We start from the raw sequence: 24729 nt of genomic DNA on the forward strand, positions 1-24729 counted from the left end.
AGTATTAGTATTAGTATTAGTATTAGTATATGTATTAATATTAGTATTAGTATTAGTATTAGTATTAGTATTGGTATTAGTATTAGTATTAGTATTAGTATTAGTATCAATATCACTATAATTATTAATGTAAGTATCAATATTATTGTTAGTATTAGTATTCGTATTGGTATTAGTATTAGTAGTAGTATTAGTATTAGTATTAGTATTAGTATTAGTATTATTAGTAATAGTATGAGTATGAGTATGAGTATTAATCAAATTAGTATCACTATTGGTAACAATATTGGTATCAGTATTGATATCGGTATTTATATCAACATTGGTATCAATACTGGTAGTGACGTATACATCATATCTCTTTTGCAATATTTATAAGTTTTATTGTTGTTTGAGTAATATGCATCACTAATTGAACGCTATTAGTAATAAACTTGCAGGTTATTTGAATATATATTGTGTTACTTCTTTGCTATCGTGTTTGTTGTTACCTTAGTTATTTTGAAGAAGATTCACGTGGTGTAGTAGATTGCAATCCAAGAAATAGAGTTATCCATATGTTTTAAATGATTTCACTTAATCTTGATATCGTGTTTTGCGTGTTTCATGTTTTCTTATTTGTTATCTTTAACTTAATTTCATATGTTACGACTCTAATTTTTTTTTTTTTGAGTAATTCAAGTCATTACAAGGGGGAAGTAGGGGAGGGGGGACTCGAACCCTAGACCTTTTACCCTATTGGTAAGGCTAGGTACCAACTCTCCTAATGAGGGTTGGTATGTTACGACTCTAAATTAAGAGATAAAGTTTATATTTTTTATTTTCTTCCATTTTATTTTACTTGCATTGGTATTGTTATAAAGAGATAGTCGTTTACATAAATTTATTTTTCTCATTTTGACACTCACCTCCGTGCAACGCACGGGTGAAATACTAGTATTAGTATTAGTATTAATATTAGTATTAATATTAGTATTAGTATTAATATTAGTATTAGTATTAGTATTAGTATTAGTATCAATATAACTATCATTATCAATGTAAGTATCAGTATTATTATCAGTATCTTTAGTATTATTCTTAGTATTAGTATTAGTATTAGTATTAGTATTAATATTGGTATGAGTATGAGTATGAGTATGAGTATTAATATTAGTATTATTATTAGTATCAGTATTAGCATTAATATTATTATTAGTATATCAGTATTAGTATTAGTATTAGTATTGGTACCAATATTAGTATTAATATCAGTATTAGTATTAGTATTAGTATTAGTATTAGTATTAGTATTAGTATTGGTATTAGTATTAGTATTAGTATTAGTATTAGTATTAGTATTAATATTAGTATTAGTATTAGTATTAGTATCAATATAACTATAATTGTCAATATAAGTATCAATATTATTATTTGTATTAGTATCAATATGAATATTAGTATAAATATTAGTTTTATTATTAGTATTAGTATTAGTATTGGTACGAGTATGAGTGCTAGTATCAGTATTATTATTAGTATCAATATTAATATTAGTATTAGTATAAGTATTAGTATGAGTATTGGTATTAGTATTAGTATTAGTATTAGTATTAGTATTAGTATTAGTATTAGTATTAGTATTAGTATTAGTATTAGTATTAGTATTAGTATTAGTATTAGTACCAATATTAGTACCAATATTAGTACCAATATTAGTATTAGTATTAACATTAGTATTAGTATTATTATTAGTATTAGTATTAGTATTAGTATTAGTATTAGTATTAGTATTAGTATTAGTATTAGTATTAGTATTAGTATCAATACTAATATTAGTATCAGTATCAATATCAATCTTATTCTTAGTATTAGTATTAGTATAAATATGAATATTAGTATTAATATTAGTTCTTATTATTAGCATTAGTATTAGTATTGGTACGAGTATGAGTATTAGTATTAGTATCAGTATTATTATTAGTATCAGTAGTACTATTAATATTTGTATTAGTATTAATATTAGTATTAATATTAGTATTAGTATTAGTATTAGTATTAGTATTAGTATTAGTATTAGTATTAGTATTAGTATTAGTATTAGTATTAGTATTAGTATTAGTATTAGTATTAGTATTAGTATTAGTATTAGTTTTAGTATTAGTATTAGTATTAGTATTAGTATTAGTATTAGTATTAATAATAGTATTAGTACTAATATTAATATTAGTATCACTATTAGTATTAGTATTAGTATTAGTATTAGTATTAATATTTGTATTAGTATTAGTATTAATATTAGTATTAGTATTAGTATTATTATTAGTATTATTATTAGTATTAGTATTAGTATTAGTATTAGTATTAGTATTATTAGTATTAGTATTAGTATATTAGTATTAGTATGAGTATCAGTATTAATCGAATTAGTGTCACTATTGTTAACAATATTGGTATCAATATTAATATTAGTATGAGTACCACTATTGGTAACAATATTGGTATAAGTGTTGGTATCGGTATTGGTATCAACATTGGTATCAGTACTGGTAGTGGCGTATACATCATATCTCTTTTGCAATATTTATAAGTTTTATTGTTGTTTGAGTAATGCGCATCACTAATTGAACGCCATTAGTGATAAACTTAGAGGTTACTTGAATATCTGTTGTGTTACTTCTTTGCTACCGTGTTTGTTGTTACCTTACTTATTTTGCAGAAGATTCACATGATGTAGTAGATTGCAATCCAAGAAATAGAGTTATACCATATGTTTTAAATGATTTCACTTAATCTTTTGCGCGTTTCATGTTTTCGTATTTGTAATATTTAACTTAATTTCATATGTTACAACTCTAAATTAAGAGATAAAGTTTATATTTTTTATTTCTTTTCATTTTGTTTTGATTGAATTGGTATTGTTATAAAGAGATAGTTTATTTTTCTCATTTTGAAACCCACCTCCGTGCAACGCACGGGTAAAATACTAGTTCGTTGGAAAAGTTGTGTTTCGCAGAAGACTATCCCAAATAATAATCCAATTCATCAAACAGATTATAAATATCAAAACACAAATACCAATTATATATCAAAACAAAATAATATATAATTATTATATTATCAATACATCAGTCATTCAGTTGAGATTTCTAATTCATACGAACATGGAGATAGAGAATCAAATATCACAATAATAAAATCATCTCAAATATTCTTCAAAAAAAAAAAAATCATCTCAAATATTTTATTTCATAAAATCAAAAATCCGTATAATTAACGTATAACATATTTGAGTTCTAAGATGAATCGATTTCAAAACCCTGCTCTGATATCAATTGAAAGACTTTTATTTAATTTTATGCGGAAAATCTTAATCACAGAATCTTGAAATCAAATTCATCTTAAGAATATAATCACGTAGTAGAGATTATCGACATACCGAACGCCATGGATTTCGATAGAGACGATGAACGATAGTAATCTACAAGCCGAGCCTAGTCAGGCCTCCTCTGAATCTCCTTGTGAGAACCTTATTCGTAGCACACCTTCTCCTCTCTATCTCTAATATCACAACTCACTAGTATTCTGTAAGTGATGGAATTCTCAATTGCGTCTGATGGTTGAGGAGAAGAGCTGTGGATTTCTTTTATAGACGAGAGAGCTGATGTTTGATTGATTTGTAACGGCAGAAGACAAATCCCACTCATCATGGTCTTTTATTGCCTTCAACGTTACAAATCAATTACCATAAAATCACCTTAATACCATAATTGAATTACACACAATTTAATTAATTAAAATAAAAGATTAGTAGACCAAAAAATAAAACGTTAAAAAGACGTAAAACTAACATATGTACCTTTTGAATTCTTGTTTGTGTAGTACTGTAATATTTAATTTTAATATAAGACATAAATTTTAATATGGTTTGATCTTTTATGTAATAGCTAATTTTAATTTATTGCAATTGATGTACATTATTTTTCCTTAGGAAAACTCAAAAAAAAATCTGATTTCCTGGAAACTTTTTTTGATTTTCTGCAAAATGAGTTGCGACGAAAATTGAAATCGTCGCACAAAATTACTTTTGCGACCAAATGTATTTCGACGCAAGAGCTTCATATATGCGACTGTTTATGGAACCAAAATCGTCGCAAATTGACTTTAATGTAGCTATGACATTTGCGACGACTATGACTTTAAGTCGCAATTTATTGGGACGATATATACTTTAAAGTCGCAACTGTATACGAAGATATATACTTTAAAGTCGCAACTGTGTACGACGATATATACTTTAAAGTCGCAACAGTATCCGACGATTTGAACTTTAAAGTTGCAACAGTATCCGACAATTTGAACTTTAAAGTCGCAACAGATTCTTGCAACGATTTATTACATATCGTCGCAATAGGAAATTAAATTAATTTTATTGCAAAATCTAAATATTGCGTCGATTATACAATTGCGTCGCACGCCAAGTGACGGAAAATAAATTCGTCGCAATATTTGCGACGAGACACAGAGCAACGATTTTTGGCCACTTTTGCGACGAATATTTATCGTCGCATGGGTCAAAATTGCGTCGCAAATACGTAAATTTCGTTGCATATTTTCGTCGCCAGTGTTGTGTTTTGGCCTAGTGCTGGTTCCATTAAGTGCAAAATCAAATTAAAAAAATCAATGTACTAATACTATAATATCCCTATTCTATACTTCTACTATACTATTTATAAAAGTATGAACAGTTAGGTGTTTTCTTCCATTTTTTGTTAGAACAAAATTGCCCTACAAAATATCCTTTATAAATAGGATTTTAAAGGCAATTATGCCATATAATTAACATAAATTAAAAAATAATAATATAAAAAATTGGGATTTTTTTGTATTAATTAAGGAGAAAAGCGGACACCATGCATCCACACTAAAATATTAAAAGTAATATGAATACATGAATTACAAATTGATGACAACTTTAATTTGGTATTCAATCCAATATTACAATTTTTTTTTGAAGAGAAGATCTGTATTTGTTGCGTGATAAATGCTAACACTACTCACAAATACATGGTATATGGTCCACCTCATTTTCTGTGCTCCCATATCCAGCGCCCAACTATCACCTTCCATTGAAGAAAATTGTGTATGAATACATGAATGCGGTGGATCAAACAAAATGAGGCAAGATCTCAATATTGTTTGGTAAGAATTTTATTAGTTTGTGCAGTAGAACCATTAGCTACTTTTAGGGGTGGTTTTTTTTTTTTTAACATATTGCCCTATCAACTCGTTGCCCTACCAAACCTTATCAATATACTACCGAAATGTTTCTACCGAAAACTTACCGTACAATACCATACCGTACCGAAATATTTTGATAGGACAACGATACTCTAAACTATTAAAATAGTATTACCTTACTGACTGAAATATTATTATTAATTAAAATAAATAAAATTTTAATTTAATAATTTATTTATTTTATATAAAAAGTGAAGATATAATTATTAATAGTTAAATTTAGTTGTAATGTTTAGGTATGTAAAAATTATTTTGAATGGTTTTATTAATGATGATATAATTTACGTTAAGATTTTTTATATTATAATTTTTTTTTAAGAAGTATTTTATATTAGGTAAGTCGGGAACATATATTATAAAATACATATATATTAAATACTAATTTTGAGAACTTTAAACAACTATATGTCATGAATTGCTACGGAAAAATGATGTTCAATTTTGACATAAATAGTAGATAATGTAAATTGGTAATTACCATTACCATACCGTACTGTACCGTACCGTACCGAATTATGGCTTACCGATTTTTTTGGCATGATAATGGTAATGAATTTCATATTACTGAAACTTTGATAATGGTAGTGATTTATGGGGCTTGGTACGGGTGCTCTACCAAACCAACCCCCAGCTACTTTAGCGGATCAAAGTATAAAAGAGAATATGACTCATCCATGGTTACTTTTTCTACATATTTACCAAAACAAATTGAGGCCTATTTTATTGATTATTTAATCTGACACAAAAATGTGTTTCTTGCTTCTGGTGAATGATGGAACAGTCAAGATATTGGAATTTAGATTTTCACTATGATAATACATTTGTAAGTTTTTTCTGGTAATATATACCTACTCTTTTAGGGATCAAGTATAAATTGATATGTGCCTTTCATCTAGCTTAGTCAGAATGTGATACATGGATGACCAAGAACTTATGTGGATTTTAAAGTCCCACGGTTAACAAATGTCATTGTCTTAAAAATCCTAGAATTATTTGTATTGTCATAAGTTTATTGTTTTATTATGTAAATTATTATATTTTTCTAATCTATATTTTGTATAAAGTAAATCCATATGTTGATTAGTGTTTATATCTATTTATTCTCTATAGTTATTACAATAAAATCATTCAAGGCAATTAAGTAATTGAGATTAATGATAAACAAATAATGGTTGATTGTTGCAGTTGGTACACGAACATCTTTTATTTAAAAGCTTGCAACTATTCGTAGTCTTCAGTTTCGTATTCTTGCCACTGATGGAGTGATCTGATCTCCTTATCAAGCCGTAGTTGAAGAACTTTTGGGCAGATTGCACAAGGGAAGCTTTGTCATACTTATGTTTATTATGAAAACATACGATCGTATTTCTATATGAAATATAAATCTGACTATTCGTTGGTTAATCATCAAATAGCCAAAAAAGAATGACACTTGGAGCTTGTCTTTTAATTAAGGGGTAATATGCTAGCAGTCCCTCAAATGAAACTTAATTTGAAGTAAATGACAAGTTCAAATCCAACCTTTTAATTAAATCCTTAATTTGAAATAATATATGACATACATCCGTAATTATTTTTTTATCCCTAAACTGCCCTTATACCCTAAATTTTTTAATCTACAAATTCACTCACGTTTTTTTTAATAAATTTATTTCTATATGTTCTTCACTTTTTCTTTCTCTTTATCCCTCTCTCGCCTCTTTCTCTCTCTGTTTTTCTTTTTTCTCTTTTTCTCAGCATGCCTCTTTCTTTCTCTCTGTTTTTTTTCTCTTTTTTCTCCCCATCTCTCTCTCTCTCTCTCTCTCTCTCTCTCTCTCTCTCTCTCTCTCTCTCTCTCTCTCTCTCTCTCTCTCTCTCTCTCTCTCTCTCTCTCAAACACGGGCGGCAGCGGCGGCGGACGAGAAGGCGGCGGTGGCGGACGAGAAGGCGGCGGCGGAGTGGGCTACAGTGAATCTTAAGGTGGCGGCTGCGGTGAATCCATGGTGCCCTCGCTCCTTTCAAGTCGGAGATTTAGTCTTCCGAAAAGATGAAGCCTCTCACCCCATCGGTAAGCTCGACCCAAAGTGGGAAGGACCATATAAAATCACAAAAGTGGTCAACACAAGAGCATATCGCCTCGAGAACACTGACGGACACCCTATACCCAGAACATGGAATATAGGGAACCTCAAACGGTTCTACGCTTAAGGTATACATCTACCCTACTTCAGATCAGATGAGGTCACCACCCATACCCCTTCTATATGAAAGTTACTTACAAATTGTCCCCTGCAGGCTCCACGATCTTCCACGTCACTCGTCTTGTAAAGTTCTTTCTACATTGTTGGAAATTTTCTACTACATAACGAGGTGCGTTAACGTCCTACCTAAAATGGGGGGCTAGTAAATTTATTTGCATCAGCAATTCGTAATCGCTTCTCACTATCTTATTATAGATTGAGAACCAATTACGAGTGGATGCATATTACTCAATCAATGCCCCAAAGAGCGAAGATACTCTATACCACATCGCCAAGGGTAATAATAATACTTCCACTAGAATACAACACACGCGTACTCTTGTTTAATCTTACTAACCTAATAAAATAATTCCACCAACAGACATAATCACATAGCAACTCACAGCAGTTCACGAGTTGATCTCATATCTTGGAGTGCGAGGAAGAGAAACAATCCCCATAGTAGGGTACGTGAAATTGTAGTGCACGTAACCCCAGCGTCAATTACTAAGTCTTCAATACAAATACTTAAACAAAATTCCTTTTTTCTCAGTTATCTTTGACAGGCATAGAGACGCCAAAAGAATTCAATCTATCTTCACCACAGCGATACGAACGGATACAAGGAAGACGTGGAAGAAGAACAAGTGTAGTAAAATCACTTAGAAGAATTTCTATAGAGTCAACTTGTTTGCTTTAGCAATAATTATTTACCTTCACCTCACGTAGGCCTATCGCATTACCTATTTATTTACATTCGCCTCATATAGGCTTGTATCAATGCACTTTTGCTATCATTGAATTAATCAAATTTATTTTTGCTTTACTCTTTGTGATGTTACATCTACGCGAGTTACCTATTATCATGAGTTAAATTCAATAACCTTACAAACACTTGGAGAGATTTAGATAATCCATATAGCCTGGCCAGCTGGATTATCTAAGTCCCTCTAACTGTTTCACAAGGTGCTACTTTTAAAACGTGGCCACTGACAAATATATTTAAGACCCAAGTGGTCCAAACAAAGGGCACGACCCTTAACAAAAACCTTAGGAGACTGATCCCCTCCTCAAGTACTTCGCGTACAAAGCTAAATGTTAATACACACAAGCGACGCAAAAAATCTTGACAATGTCAAAATAAATAACTAAATATCAAAACTTCAAATGTCAAACAAGGAAGAAATTCAAGCGAAACAGTAGTGGACATACCCATCTACATCAGCGATGGAAATAAATTAAGAAATCCATAGCAATAACATATAAATAAGAGTTTAGCCATCCTAGCAAATAAATCTAAACTCCCCCACCACGGGCGGAAGACGCTCCCACAGTGGGGTCATCAGCAACCATATCATTCACTAACTTTGTGCCCGTTTCGTCGATATCTACCTCATCATCTTCCTCTTCATCGGGTATACCAGCCTCCATCCCGCGAATAACCTTCTCACAGATACCACCCACCTCGCGAAGATATTTGCGACAAGCACGAACTAATTGCTTATAGACCACAGCCAAAGCATGCTCCTCAATCATAGCAGCACACTCATCACTACCTCGGAAGCTAAGCTTGGTCTCCTCCACAATGGACTCCTTATAAGCAGCACACCGGAAGTCGCGAGGAACCTCTTCCCCGTCGCCTTCTCAACCTTGTATTTCTCCTTAAGCTGGTCATAGCACTCGTTCAACTTATGAACATCATCCTTATACGCCTTTGCATCACCTCGAATAACCTCGAGCTCATCTGTCCTTTGAGCAAGCTCCTCTGTCCTCTCAGCAAGCTCTTCCGTCCGTTCAGCAAGATCGGACCGTGCTATCTCCAACTGGCTCAGAAGATCATCCTCACGTGACTGACTTCGAGCCCGCTCCTCTTCCTTCCTAGCTTCCACACTCCTGCCTTGCTCCATGAGATATCTCCAAGTCGCTACCAATTAAAATATATATATATATATATATATATATATATATATATATATATTTTACACAAGGAAGAGAGGAAGTAACAGTTAATCTTGTTTTAAATAAACAAGGACTCACCCGACATATGTCCCCACCGGCTAACTCCAACATATGAGAAGGGCCCTTACCAGACATCCGAGCACGATCATACCCCCGAACGAAACCCTCGGTACTCAACATCGGCAAATCATGGTCCGACACATCCCAATACGACTCCTTACCGTCGCGATTCACGCCATAGGTAAACAACTGTTTCCCTCCCCCACCATGGAAAGCATAGGTCTCCTCTGGGTCTACCCGTGGACGCTTAGGCACAACCACATACTCGGTATCCACCCTCTTTCCCTTGCCACGATCCCTTGTCGGTGGACGCCCCTCCACTTCACCAGCACTGCTACGGTCATCTTCAATAACTCGAGGAGTTTCTACATAGACCAGATCACGAGGAAAACCACCTGAAGAACCTCCCAACTTGGCGGGAACCTTCTTCGATGCCTTTTTCGACGTCCCATTCGCCTTACCTCGAAGTGCCGCAAAGGTGATACCCCCATCTACAAAAGATAACAAACACATAAGAGACATGGAGTATATACAACTAAAAAACTACAAAAAAAAAAAAAAAAGACCCAGGTCAGTGCAACAAAAGGATATATGGTGCTGACCCTTCGCCTTCAGTATCAAACACCTCGGATCAAACTCCACATCACACAACGAAGACTCTTCAATCATGTTCGCCATATTGGCAGTAATCTTGAAACTTTCACACGAAGTTCTCCACACTAGAGGGACATCGAAGGAGGGGGCCCTCACATAAAAGAAAAGCGACTTCCATTCACCTGAGGATAGCTTCACACTCTTCAAAAATTGATAAGGAACGCGAGGATGAAAACAAAAGAAAGGCCACTTATTGGGCCGATGTAACGTAAATAACGCCTTGAACAAACTCACAGTCACAGGCAAACCTACTCGAGACACTCTATGGTGAAACGCCTCAAACATCAGAACAGCAGAGGGAGTTAGCTGACTATACCCTATCTCGAATTCCTCGCAAATCTTCAACAAGGTCGGATGTGGAGTAATCTGAGACGTACACGTCACGTACGCCAAGAAAACCGTATGAAACCCATCAGGTGGCGAATACAACCGGTCGCCCTTCCGAGGCAACAACAACTCGATATTTCTAGGCGCTCCAACTAGACGACGAATAGACTGCAAATGCTCTTCCGTCAATTTACTATCAAAATTAACTAAGTCCAAATTAATTGACTTAAGTTTCTTTTGCCTCCTAGTATCAATCTCAACGTCACCCGGCGGAATATCATCTTCCTCCTCCTCTTCGACCATCGGCTCAATTTCACTACTTGGCACCGCATGATCACTCGCCAAAGGAGCTTGATTCGAATCATCGCTGTCGCTTCCGAAATCCACAACTTGACGCCCATAGCGACGTCTACTGGAATCCGCTTCATCAACAGTAGGGCAAATATTAATATTATTACGGACTTCTACATCGTCACTCCAAGATTCAATGATTTCTCGCCTTACATAACCCCTAATATTCACATCATCTTCAACGAAAATTCGCTCCTCAGTTCCCTCGACCCGCTTACGAAAATCGCGCCAAAAAACGGCTCCCGACGCTCTCTCACGCGCGCGCGTCGGTTCCGGCAACCCACTCCCACGCGCGCGGCCCCCCTACCTCAGTCGCGCAGTCACGCGCTAGCTGCCCTCCAGCCGACGCGCGCGCATGCGCCCCTTTATTGGGCAGCGCGCGCGCGTCACACAAAACACCGGGCCCCGTCACCGCCCCATCCACGCGCGCGTCACTAAACGGGCCAATCCCGCGCGCGCGTGGCCCCACGCCCGACGCGCGCAGCCCCTTCACCCCACCAGCAGACGCGCGCGCGCGTGCCTCGGTTGGCGAACCTGACGCGCGCGTCAGGTCATCTTTCTCTCTCCTCCTCTCTCTCATCTCCTCGGTCAACGTGCCCCCCCACTACATCCAATCCAGCCTAGCCACCAACTCCACTAGCTCCCTCGAAGCGCGCACCATCCCACAAAATAGGGCAATTGGCTGCACGACTTAAGCCACCGTCCTTAGCCAAGCCAACATTAGACCTCCTCCTTTCCTCGATCCGCGCACAGCCCATTGATGCAGATCCGATTTCCCCACCCGATACTACTACCTTGTCGCGTTCCATGCCCACGGAACCAAAAGATTTCTCGCCACCTTCAACCGGATCTCGAAGTTTAATTCGTAAAGATTTCGACTTACCCGGATTCGACATGACAAAAATTTTTCTCCGCACAAATAATCAAGAAACAAAAAATATTCTACTCTACAGCTATAGAATAAAAGAAGAGAACGCAAAGAAGACCTAAAGTTAAAAGTACTTACCCATATTATTACGCAGGAGAGGCAGTTTAAATCTTTCCACCGCAAAAGGAGTCTATTTATCTGGCACTGGTATATTATTTAAAACCCTTAAATATATATACCTCGCTGCCAAATAAATACAATTATCCCTGATTTAAATTAGGGAATTAATTCACCGCCAACGGAAATAATTCAATCAACGCCGCAATTAACTCTCGACACGACCCGGATCCCTCTACACAAGTCCCCATCTCGAATCGAGAGTTGGGGGGCTTAATGATATACCTAAATGGGCCGACCCAATGGGCCCTCAAATTTATCTAATAATTAGGCCCACTACACGAAAGCCCAAGCACTTTCAAAGTAAGGCTTGGGCCCAACAAAATAAACCCAACCAAATCAACGACATATAAATAGATGTTTTATTCATTTGTAGAGGTACGTTCTCATTAATTATCAACAAGCTAGAGTTCAATTCTCTCTACCATCTCCACAATTCGTATATCTTACTTGAGCATCGGAGGGGTTTCCGCCGGATCAACCCCCACACGTGAACTGTTATCAAGTTACTGATCCGCTTTGCTCTCCTAGTTCATTTTCTACACCACCCTAGATGAGCTACATTTTAGCATCATCAATGACAAAACAATATTGGTATGGCAAGTTATTGTAATTCAAAATATATTTTATATCCAAATTTTCATCCTGTGTATAATAGTCAATCCGTAAAGAAATAGCAAATCACGAAGGAGGCGAAGTATATATATAAGATATCTCGTGGTCAAAATATAGTTATAGACTGCACTGCACAAATTCAATTATCAAAACAGTTCACGATCACACAAACGTCGTGATAAAAAAAAAAAAAAAAAAAAAAAAAAAAAAAAAAAAAACTACAAATTGATATTGGATGCAACAAAGAAGATAATATTGCATGCACTTGATACATAATTTATAAAAGGGATCTTTATGTACAGCAAATGCGCATGTCATGCTCAAATAATAAGATCAACAATCAAATAGACTAGTTTCTAGATACAACTCACATTTTATTTTCAAACAGAATTTATGAAAATATTAAAATATAAAAAAGTCATGTATGGGTTATGATTCATGCAAACAACAATTCATGGCGTCAATCGTTAGAAAAATATATTTTATGAAGTAAAAGGGGCAACATAAATCAACGTACTTTAGCGCACTAAGCCCGTAGGGATCTAATGACTCATATTTTTTATCACATCAAACAAAAATATATTCGTTTTTATTGAACAATTAGAAGTTAAACTATATCTATATAATAGAAAAAAATAGTTATCATGGGAAAGAAATAAAAATAAACCATACCAAAAAACATATAAAAATTATCACGACATGTGCAGCGCACGTGCACCTTTCTAGTTGTTAAAAAAACAAAACCCAAATCAGTGCAATATCATAAACTTAAAAACTACAAAAAAATAAGACCAAATTTTCAGCTTCTCCATCTTTTAAAACCCACAAAAATATCTCTACTTCCTCTTCCATAAACCCACAAAATATCAACAATTAAAATCCTCAAAACTCAATTAACATTACAAACAGGGAAATTATAGAGTCAAAAAACATCGAAATAGAAAATTTTACGATGGTAGAACTCAAACATGTATGCATTTATATATTTTGTTAGCTAGTTTATCATTTTTCAAAAACAAAATGTGCACAAACGCAATTCGACATTTACAGGTCAAATTTTGTACCCAAAACTCGACATTAAGATGTCGAAAAAATCTGTGCATACACACTTTAACATTTAAATGTCGAATTTTGTACCCAAAACTCGACATTAAGAGGCTGATGTATGTGCAACAAACTCGACATAAACAAGTTGTTGATTTTGTTGCCTAATGTTCGACACCTTATTGTCCAGTTTTGGGTGTAAAATTCGACATGTAAATGTCGAGTCGTGTCTGTGCGCGTTTGCTTTTTGAAAGACGATGACCTTGCTAATAAAACACATAAATACATACATTTTGGGCTCTTCCACCATAGAATCTTCAATTTTGAATATACAATCATGCGAAAGTAAATGGTTACCACATAATTCTCTTTAGGCATATACAAATCTCAATTAAAAAGAAAGACAAACATATAAGCAATCTTTCATAACTGGTTTAAGATCACAACTTTATTTCATAAATATTAACACACAACAGATATAAAGGAAAAAAGAAACAGCGATTCAACTGTAGCCAATATACATAGTTCTAAAGATATAACAAACATCATTCAAACACATATTTGCAAATTACCGAGGATATGAATCAGTAACTGTCACATCACTTATAGACAAGCCTTCAGATATAGCCGTCCTGGCCTTCAATCTTTTGCTAGCATCCGACGAGTTCGAATCATCACAGTTATCAAAGAGTGAAATGTCCATAAAACACGCTGGCTCCGAAGGTACAGGCAGAGTCATGGTGGAGCTGCTCAACATTATAAGAATCGAAGCCATTGTTGGTCTTTTGGCAGCATTTTCTTGAACGCACAACAAGCCAATGTGAATGCACTTTATCATGTCCCGTAATGAACCCGTGACAGTTCCTCTCAAGACAGGATCTATCATATTCTCAACCGTTCCTTCGCGCCAATTCTTCCATGTCTGAAAATATATATGTATATGCACGCCATTTTGATCAGATTAATATTTGGCTTTAAATTTGAAGGCATCTAAGTAATTAATTACTTACAAAAGTCAAAAGATCCTCCACATTATCCCCGATCCTGATAGACCTATTTTTTTGACCGCTCATGATTTCCAGGACTAAAACTCCGAAGCTAAACACATCCGACTTAACAGAGAACTGCCCATGCATTGCATATTCAGGCGACATATATCCACTGCAACAACATAGAAATACTTTCTCAGCTTAGATTTTGATTCAAGCATATAATAACAGACATTACTTACTAAGTTCCGACAATCTTGCTTGTATTTCCTTGAGTTTCATCTTGTTCGAATAATCTCGCCATGCCAAAATCTGCGATTTTAGGATTCATCTCTCTATCTAAAAGTACATTACCAGGTTTGAGATCACGGTGAATGATCCTGAGTTGAGAATCTTCATGCAAGTACACAAGTCCCTTCGCGATACCCCCTATGATCTTGTAGCGTTTATCCCAATCCAAACATGAACGCTTTGTTGGGTCTATATGTTCAATTAAATAAGGTTAAATCAAATCTGCTACGTCTAAATTGGGAAAGGTAATTTTACCAAAATATCTATTACTTTATAAAACTACCAACCCTCATTAGGAGAGTTGGTACCTAGCCTTTACCAATAGGGTAATGGTCTAGGGTTCGAGTCCCCCCCTCCCCTACTTCCCTTTGTAATGGACTTGAATTTACTAAAAAAAAAATATAAAACTATTAAGACGAAATATTACCTAACATATAGAGATCAAGGCTTCCATTCCGAACAAATTCATACACGAGAAGCTTTTCCGTTCCTTGTATAGAGAAACCTAAGAGTCTAACCAGATTCCGATGTTGAAGTTTAACGAGTAATAAGATCTCATTCTTAAATTCTACATCACCCTGTCCTGAATTCTTGGACAATCTTTTGACCGCTATTTCTTGATTATTAGGGAGTTTTCCCTGAAATTAAATTACAAAAATCATCAGTTTTTGTATAGTTTTTAGTATCAATCAGCGTTTGTGCTTATGCGAGAATGAACTTGTATATCAAATTACCTTATAAACAGCACCAAATCCACCTTGCCCAAGCTTGTTATTATCAGAGAAATCATTTGTTGCTGTTTTGATTGTGCTATAACCATATTGCAGAGATTCAACTGTAGTAATCTCGACTACAGCTTCACCTACAGTTAAAAAAAAAAAAGTTATACTTGAATAGGTGCAACAATTATACTAGTAAACAAAATTACGGATTTCAAGAATAAGAGTTCTTACTCTCAGGATTTTCGATTGGCCTGCGTTTTATCTTTTTTCTTAAACAAATGCCTACTAAAGCAACTATCACTATCACACACGCAACAATTGAAACCGCAATAATAACGACAGTTCGAGCTGATGAATTGTCATCATTCGTTCCTGCAAAATTTGAAAGAACTTATCAGTTCTTTTGACACTAATATAGTTAGGCCTCGTCTGATTGATAAGATTAGCCATTATTAGTTACATAATTAGACCTTATTAAATATTTGGTTAGTCCAGTAATTTTTCAAGTGCGCCCACAATTTTGGAAAATATGGCAATAATCTTAGCTAATTGGGTGATTACTTATAGGAACTGGTTAACAATATAATTGACTTTACGTATGATTATTTAAGGTTACTAAATAAGGCCGGTATGGTTGGCGAGAGTAGCCAAAATTAACTAAATAGTAAAGTTTAATTTGATGTTCGGATAAAATAATTATGCTATGATAAGATGCATTAATGACAAAATTGACATTCTAGTTTTTCTCTCTCTTTCACAATGGCATATTCCATGAAGTTAAAAAGTAGTATAAAAAACTTAAAATTTAAACATTGAAATTTTGAAAAAACAAATCTTAAAACATAAGTAAAAAAGTCGGGAAAAAAAAAGAAAGAACTTGTAGAAAAAATGAAGGAGAAGATTGAAAACATAAAAAATTAAATAAATAATAAGAAATTAATAAATAATAAAAAATGAAAATTATTATAAATAGTTAATAAAGAATTAAAAAATAGAATTTAGTAAAAGAATATAAAGGTACAAAGTAAATAAAATACTAATAATTAAAAAAATTAAATCATAGAAAAATATAACTAAATAAAATAATTTTAGAGAAGAAAAAAAAACTATGTATGATAGGAAATGGTAATGGGTCATTTAAATTCAATTGGGGTATGTAAAGGAAACCAAATAGCAAGCACTATGGGAGAGAAGATAAGAAATCCAATTTTTTATTTAAAAAACACCTTATAAATTAATAGTCACAATTAATTTATACTAAAAATTATTTTATCTACACTAATTATATATTGGGCCAAAAGAAGTCTAAACGTTGAAACATCTTATCTTAGAAATCAAATTACATGTGCCCCATTTTTCGAAATATGGCTTTATTTATAACTCATTGGGCGATTACTTATAATTGGTCCAACAATATAATTTACTTTTTCTATGATTATTTAATTGGTCGTGGTTATTTGGAATACTAGTTTCACTAAGTGAAAGATCAAATTAAAAAAAAAATAATAATGTACTAATACTATAATATCCCTATTTGTTAAAAAAAATAAAAACTAAATTGATGCAATACCATAAACTGAAAACAACAAAAAATCAACCACAAAATGGGAAGATTAAATTTTCATCTTCTCCATCTTTCAAAGCCAACAAAAATCATTATTTTTCCTCTTCCTATGTTTTGAGTTTTGAGGGTTTTGTGAGTTCATGGAAGAGGAAGGAAAAATATTTTTGTGGGTTTTGAGAGATGGAGAAAATGAAAATTTGATGTTATAATTTTATGGTTTTTAAGCATCAATTTGGTTTTTGTTTCTTTTAACAAATAGGGGTGATATAGTATTTGTACATAGAATTTTTTTTAATTTAGTCGTGCACTTAATAAAACTAATATTGCAAATAGACGCGGTCTATTTAATTTTGTTAACTAAATCTTATGTTAGAGCAACTCCAATGGAGGCATTAAATGAGGTATCAAACTAAAACACTATCACTTTGATGCTCTAAAATTAAAAAATCCTCCTCCAATGGAGACATTAAATGGAGAATTATTTTGATACTCAACCACCCGGAGGTGCAAAAATAATCCCTGCAAAATAAGGTATCAAAAATATAACCACCCAATTAACCTATCACTATTTGACACGTGGCATTTAAAAATATATATAATTATTCATATATTTAAAATTTGATAATCTATTTGATACTTGTGGTTGGATTGAATTTTTTTTCAAGAAGTATCAAAGTATTATATCAAGTATCAAATGAATATTTAATGCTCCATTTTGATATCTCCCCATTGGAGTTGCTCTTAGGAACCAATTAAAATACCTGGTGGTGGTGGTGGTGGTGGTGGCGGCGGCGGCGGTGCTGCTGGTGACCGCGATATTGGAGATTTGGGTACCGGCACGGGCGCGGGCGCGGGCGCGGGCACTGGCACAGGCTCTAGTTGTTGAAGCACTGTTTCATTAAAAAATAGATAAGTCTCATAACGAAGATTGCAGCTTTGCAGGAGCACTCTACCCCCTATTTTACTGTCACAACATCTTGGTATATCCGCTGCAGCGGTTGTTAAGCAAAGGTTGCAATCCTTCTGAGACAAATCCGGGCTGCATTGAACCAGTGAATAAATTGTCTGGAAATCAGGCGCGGTGATATTCCCAGCGGCGACCTTCCTCGTGCCGCCGCCAGCCGCCGCCTTGATACGAAGACCGTCGATAAGCGTTCTCAGGTCTTCCTTGAACCGATCGGTACTCGTAGCGTTTTCCAGATTCCACATCCATAAGCTCGGGTACGTCGCCAGAACTCCAAACATCGTCTCGTTCGAGTACCGCAACATACACTGATCCTCCCACTCAACGGCCTGCTTCTGATTAGGGCACGATTTTAGAAGCTTGGCGGTGATATCCCGGAGACATTGGCGGCAATCGTTGAGCTCGACGTCGCCCCTGCAGAGCACGGCGGCGTTGGCTCTATCGGGATTTAGCCCGACGGAGGCGTTGTAGAAACCGGTGCTGCTAAGGCCAGTGGGGAGAGAGGAAAGGACGGCGTTGAGATTTGACATGTACGCGCTGTTAGTGGTGTAGTTGCCTTTGTCGTTTTGGCACATGGATTGGACTGAGGCTAACAAGTTTGCCAGAATTAGGAATCTGTAAACTAGAGACATTTTTTTTTTGAGAGAGAGAGAAATTTTGGACAAATGGTTGCAATGTGCTACATTTAATTCAATGGCTAAATATATAGCTCTTCTCGTTTGACAATTTTCATATCTCTATTCCCTAAGCTTTCTTGTGGAGAACTGATCAACAGAATTGAATATCCTTTGACCATTTATAAACCATTTATAAAACCAAATTAAGAGAAAGAAATGGTGGAGTCCTACTAAACTAGAGTGAAGTTAATCATGTCTTGAATGTCAAAATGACTCTTGGCAAACAATACCTCCACTCTCGCATTGACGAAGAAATACAATACTTCGGTATGTTAGTAGAATTAGGATTATTATTATAAAATTATATTTATATTAGGAATTGTAACTGGATATATATACAGGGTGCATCTATGAAAGAATAAAACACAAATTAAACTCATGGAAAATTACAGTTTATGTCCCTAAACTTTACCACTAAAATGATTTATGTCCTCAAACTTTTTCATTCACGAAATATGTCCTTAAACTTGCCACTTTTTAACAATTTATGTTATGTCGTCTACTTCGTCAGTCAGTCAACTTGGACGGAAATATCACGTGTGGTGCACGTGATGTCGATATGGCAGTTAAATGCTGATATGGCTGACACCCCGAGATGATGTGGCCGAAAAAATGATATGGATTGACATGTGGGTCTCTCCCTCTATTTCAATTTTAAAATTCCAAATTTGTCATTAAAATCCCCAATTTCACATTCCCCTATTTCATTGAGCCGAATTTAGAAACCCTAACCCCCAAATTCTACACTAAAACATACAATTTGATTGAAATCGAAACTACCACCTCCCAAATCTCCATAACGAAGTTCAAAGATATCAACTTCGAAGAAACTTACCAAAATTGAAAATTGTTGCTCCATTGTGATGTTCTAGCTCCACAAATGTTTGAAATTTGCGAAATTATGGTTGGGCAATCTTGCTGTTTCGGAATTTCACCTCAATTCGGCGTTTTGTACGAGGAATTTAGGGGGTAGGGTTTCTGCATTTGATTCAATAAAATAGGGGGGAATGAGAAATTGGGGATTTTAATGATAAATTGAAAATTTCAAAATTGAAATAAAGGGGGAGAACCACATGTCAATCCATGTCATTTTTTCGGCCACATCATCTCAGTGTGTCAGCCATATCGGCATCAGGTGCGCCACACGTGACATTTCCGTCCAAGTTAACTGACGGAGTTGACGGCGGAACATAAATTGTTAAAAAGTGGCAAGTTTGAGGACATATTTCGTGGATGAAAAAGTTTGAGGACATAAATCATTTTAGTGGTAAAGTTTAGGGACATAAACTGTAATTTTCGCTTAAACTCACCATGATACTATTCCAAGTATTCTAACATGAGGTAATTGCAAATACCACCCCTGTGTAATCTCTAATTGTCAAATACCCCCTGTGGAAAAAAACTCACTAACTCCCCCCTTTGTTAACAAAGTCAAGGACTCCGGACCCCAGGAGGCAAATCGTGTCCCTCACTCGCGGAATTTGCGATTTTTTATTCTATTTTCAGGGTGAAATGACATAAATATCCTTTTATAAGATGAAAAAAAACCAGATTGATTTAATTATAAATAATCTAAAGTTATAGGACTAAACTGCAATTATCAAAATTGTTAAAACAAACATAAAGAATACAGGAAAAAAAAGAATAAAAAAATAAATCTGAAGGAATTCATCGTCTTCTTCCCCAAATTTCTTCTTCCACCGCCTCCCCTTTCCTTCCACATACCACCTCCTCCACTCTTCTCGTCGGTGATACCGTCCGTAGCAGAGGTTATTCCCTCTTCGCCTTCATGAGTATCTCATCCTCCATCGCCAATTTCTCTTTGTTGCCGCAAAGTTCTTGAAGAACCCCACCCCTCTGGCATTCGTCGATAATGAGGATTTTCAGCCCTTGCGTCCTTCAACCACGGTTTTCTGGCTAGAACGACGAATGCGGGGAAGTTTTTTCGACGAGATCTAAGGGCGCGGGCTGGTCCAAGGTAGGTTAGATGGGGCAGGCTTTTTCGGCCAAATCTTCCGACAAATTCTAAAGGTGGGGGTTTCGTTCGAAGTAGATTCGAGAGGGGCAAGTGTTTTCCGGGCAAATTGAAAAATGTCTTCTTGATGATTTAAATGAAGAATTATAGATTTGCCGCTGAGATCTCTCCGCCACCAGAACATAGATTCGCCGCCGTTGCTTTCATATATATATATATATATATATATATATATATATATATATATATATATATATATATATATATATATATATATATATATATATATATATATATATATATATATATATATATATATATATATATATATATATATATATATATATATATATATTGTGTGTGTTTATAGCTACCATTTTCACTGTTGTGGTGGTGGGTATGGAGAAGATGGTTGTGGTGGTGGTGTAGCATGGCAGCAGCAGGTTGAGCAGATGGAGAAAATGGTTGTGATGGTGGGTAGAGAAGAAGAAATTTTTTTTTTTTTAATGATTATTGTTATTTAATATAAAATGTAACAAACAATTACAAAGCATATAAAAATACTATAAAAAAAAGCATATAAGAACTTTTAATATTACGATATATATTTAATACTTGTTTAATTTTAATTTTAATTTTTAAGAATTAAAAATAAATACATAATATTTATAAAATTAAAGTGATTCTAAAATTTAGTTATTATACTTTTTTTTTGATAATTTAGGTATTATACTTTACTAATTGGTAAAAAACCCCTAAGGGTATCTTTGTCTATTCACAGCTAGTCAAAGCCTAAAATAAAAAAGGGTGCAGTGTGCTTCGAAAACGTTAACACAGGGGGAAGTTAGTGAGTTTTTTTTATTACAGAGGGTATTTGACAATTAAAGATCATATAGGGGTGGTATTTGCAATAAGCTCATTCTAACATGGTATCATAGCTATACTGTTGTTTTTGTTTGGTGTTTCTCCATTTTTCGTTCGGCTATAACAAGACGGAAAACACCATTAACCAGCGTTCTTTTTTATTTGTCATTGTAATATTGTTTGTGGGGTTTCTTCTTATTTCTCACGCTTTCAAAGTAAAACGCCATAAATTATTACTCTTGTTTTCTTTGCAGTCTTGTTCTTTTGCGTCTTTCCATCTTTCACTCTTCCACCGAAGTGCAAAATATTATATGAGCTTAGTTTGACTCTAACAAAATATTATAAACACGTGAGTTTGAGATCAAAGTGTGAAGCCCAATTGTATTTGATCTGATCAAAACTCGGGTCACATGGCCCTATTATCACGCCTAATGATGAATCTTGAATTTGTCCTGGCTACTAACCTAATACTGCGATTTTATTTCAAAAATTTGCTGCTAAGTTTAAAAATTCATAAAAATAAATTATGCAAGAATCGTATAAGCTCGATTTTGAGCCCGATATATATAATCCCAAAACGCAAAATATTAAATGAGTCGTGTTTGAGCCTAACAATATATATAAGCCAGTGAGTTTGTGATTCAAATCGTGAATCTTGATAGTGTTTGAACCAATCGAAACTAGGGTCACATGTCCAATTTTGTCAATCCCTAACGATGAATCTTGAATTTGTCTTGGCTAGTAGCCGCGTATTACGATTTTATTTCACAAATTTGGAGGTAAGTTTGAAAATTCATAACAATAAATTATGCAAGAATCTTATAGCCACCTACGTGGATGCTAATTAAAAATTGCTTATGGATAATCCACCAAAAGAAGTCTACTTGACTTGAGACCTTATTGTCAGAAACATGGAGGCATGTCAGTTCGTCTTCCTATAATGAACTAAATCCATTTCGTAATGCAAATAAAGATAATCATCTTGGCACGACTTGCCAACCAACACTTCATCACAATTCACAATATACATAACTGTCAGTCTCAGTAGTCAGTCTCTTACTGATAGATCAATGGAAATATGGAATTAAGAGATGCAATTGTCAAGGCATAATTGATACATACAATTATGCAGCAGGTTCTTTGGCATCAAATATATATATATATATATATATATATATATATATATATATATATATATATATATATATATATATATATATATATATATATATATATATATATAATCCCTTACCTTCCTTGTACTATTATGTATTCTTTTCACTTTGGCCTCTTTTACTATCAGAACCTTCACGTACCCCCATGGGCTGAACCAGGAAATTATAGTTGGGGGCGGAAAATAATAAATATCTAATAATACGAGAAAATAAAATAAAATAATATTTAAACTGTATGCGATAATAATAAAATAAATTTACTCAAAAAAAATTAATAAAAATGAACTCGACGATCTTTCATTGTATAGAAATCTTCTATGATCGAACTCGTGCTAAAAGTATCAGCAATATCCCTCTCTATATGTAGGAGCATGCAATCTCCAAGGAACTCATCTTCCATTTTGTTTCGAAGTTTAGTTTTAGTAAGTTTTATAACAGAAAATGCTCGCTCTGTAGTAGCGGTAGAAACAGGAAGAAGTAAGATGTGACGAATCAATCTGTCAACCAAGTAATATATTTCAAACTTTTTCGTCTCCGCTAACCCTTCACACAATGCTGCTAAAGTTGATATCTGACATAAATTTGGATGCTTGATCACGTCTAGATAATAATGCTGCAACTGAAACTTCCAAAGGAGTCTTTCTTGTTCAGTGAATCCTGAGGATAATATTTTTCAACGAGAGTGCAAATATCATCTTCATTAAACGACTTATATGAATTACTAGGATCTAAAGCGAAACTAAGAGTCAAGAGTTCCACTGTTTGATCACAAAATTTGTTGTTCAACTCTTTCAATTGAGTGTCTATTGTGGTATTGAAGATATCAAAATGAAAATGATTCTCAATAGTAATATTAATATCTCGAGGTTGATGAATTGAATTTCCTCGGCCTACTTTATAAGCACCATTCATATTAGGCATCTCAATATTCTTGTTTTCACAAAATGATATAACATCACTTAGAAAAGCATCCCATCCATTATCTCTCAATTTTTGAAGGAGTTGCTTTATCGTTGAGACTAGATTCATAGCATTTAATATATCTTGAGACTTTTGTTGCAAAGCTTGGCAAAGAACATCAGTAATTCCCATCACTTCTTTCATCAAAATAAGAATAAAGAAAAACTGAAAAGATGTCATGGTAGTATAAGCAGAATCCGCATCACCACGTTGAGAAAAATTGGCACCATCGACTATAATACTTTGAAGCACAACACCAGAAGCATTAAACATTTTTATTAAGCTACATATTGAAGAAAAATGAGAACCCCGTCGAGTATTACCTGCCCGTAGTAAAGTACCAATCTGGTTAGCTCCTTTACCTATCTCAAGCTCACTAATCGATATCAAACGAGAAATTTCAGCCTGTTGTGCATTAATTAACTCACCATTTCGCTTAGTAGAAGCACCAACAATATTGACAATAGAATCCAACTTCGTGAAAAATTGATGCACAAGAATCACTTCCCTAGATGCTGTAACTAGAGCCAATTGAAGTTGATGAGCGAAACAATGCACATAATATGCATATGGACAATCCTTAAAACATAATGCTTGCAATCCATTTCATTCACCACGCATGTTGCTTGCCCCATCATAACCAAGATTGTCAACACTAAGTGCATGATGAGAAAGAATAGTGGATAACTCACACTTAAGAGTCAATGCAGCAGTGTCTTTCACACTTACTATATCAAAAAAACGTTCTTGAAGAACACCACCTTTGTCGACAAACCTCAAAACAAGAGCCATTTGCTCTTTCTTTGATTCGTCCCGTGCTTCGTCAACTAGAATGCAAAATTTTGAATCACCAATATCTTCACGAATTTTGGTTCGCACTTTTGTAGCAATGATATGCAATATCTCATTTTGAATCATTCCAGACGTGTATTTGGCATTATGAGGAGTAGGGATGGCAATGGGTACGGGTTTGGCGGGTCTTGGACCCGGAACC

The 24729-nt window shown here is 34.4% G+C and overlaps 2 protein-coding genes across 2 annotated transcripts; both read right to left on the minus strand.

Annotated features, from left to right (window-relative positions):
- Window positions 1–14122: 14122 nt before the first annotated feature.
- Window positions 14123–18737, minus strand: LOC105973159 (cysteine-rich receptor-like protein kinase 15). Its single transcript, XM_088821843.1, has 7 exons — window positions 17882–18737; window positions 15788–15904; window positions 15569–15696; window positions 15262–15472; window positions 14786–15023; window positions 14565–14715; window positions 14123–14476 (listed from the first exon to the last, which is right to left on the minus strand). The coding sequence occupies exons 1-7, from the start codon at window positions 18714–18716 to the stop codon at window positions 14123–14125; spliced, it is 2034 nt and encodes a 677-aa protein (XP_088677969.1). The 5' UTR covers window positions 18717–18737.
- Window positions 18738–23046: 4309 nt separating this feature from the next.
- LOC105961168 (uncharacterized) lies at window positions 23047–24527 on the minus strand. Its single transcript, XM_088821198.1, has 4 exons — window positions 24350–24527; window positions 24059–24256; window positions 23681–23968; window positions 23047–23432 (listed from the first exon to the last, which is right to left on the minus strand). Exons 1-4 carry the CDS (start codon window positions 24525–24527, stop codon window positions 23047–23049), a joined length of 1050 nt encoding a protein of 349 aa, XP_088677324.1.
- Between the last annotated feature and the right edge of the window lie 202 nt (window positions 24528–24729).

This window comes from Erythranthe guttata, chromosome 8 (assembly GCF_056151865.1).
Source record: "Erythranthe guttata isolate IM_541 chromosome 8, IM_541, whole genome shotgun sequence".
Classification (NCBI taxonomy): Eukaryota; Viridiplantae; Streptophyta; class Magnoliopsida; order Lamiales; family Phrymaceae; genus Erythranthe; species Erythranthe guttata.

Bases quoted from the DNA above. Each gene is read 5' to 3' on its own strand.
- LOC105973159 (XM_088821843.1), bottom strand. From the start codon at position 18,716: ATGTCTCTAGTTTACAGATTCCTAATTCTGGCAAACTTGTTAGCCTCA. The intron at 15,905-17,881 runs GTATTTTAATTG...ACAATTCATCAG, and splicing joins ACCACCACCACCACCACCAG to CTCGAACTGTCGTTATTATT. The intron at 15,473-15,568 runs GTAATTTGATAT...ATTTAATTTCAG, and splicing joins GATTTGGTGCTGTTTATAAG to GGAAAACTCCCTAATAATCA.
- LOC105961168 (XM_088821198.1), bottom strand. From the start codon at position 24,527: ATGGCTCTTGTTTTGAGGTTTGTCGACAAAGGTGGTGTTCTTCAAGAA. The intron at 24,257-24,349 runs GTGAATGAAATG...AATTGGCTCTAG, and splicing joins TGGGGCAAGCAACATGCGTG to TTACAGCATCTAGGGAAGTG. The intron at 23,969-24,058 runs GTAATACTCGAC...AAAGTATTATAG, and splicing joins TGGTACTTTACTACGGGCAG to TCGATGGTGCCAATTTTTCT.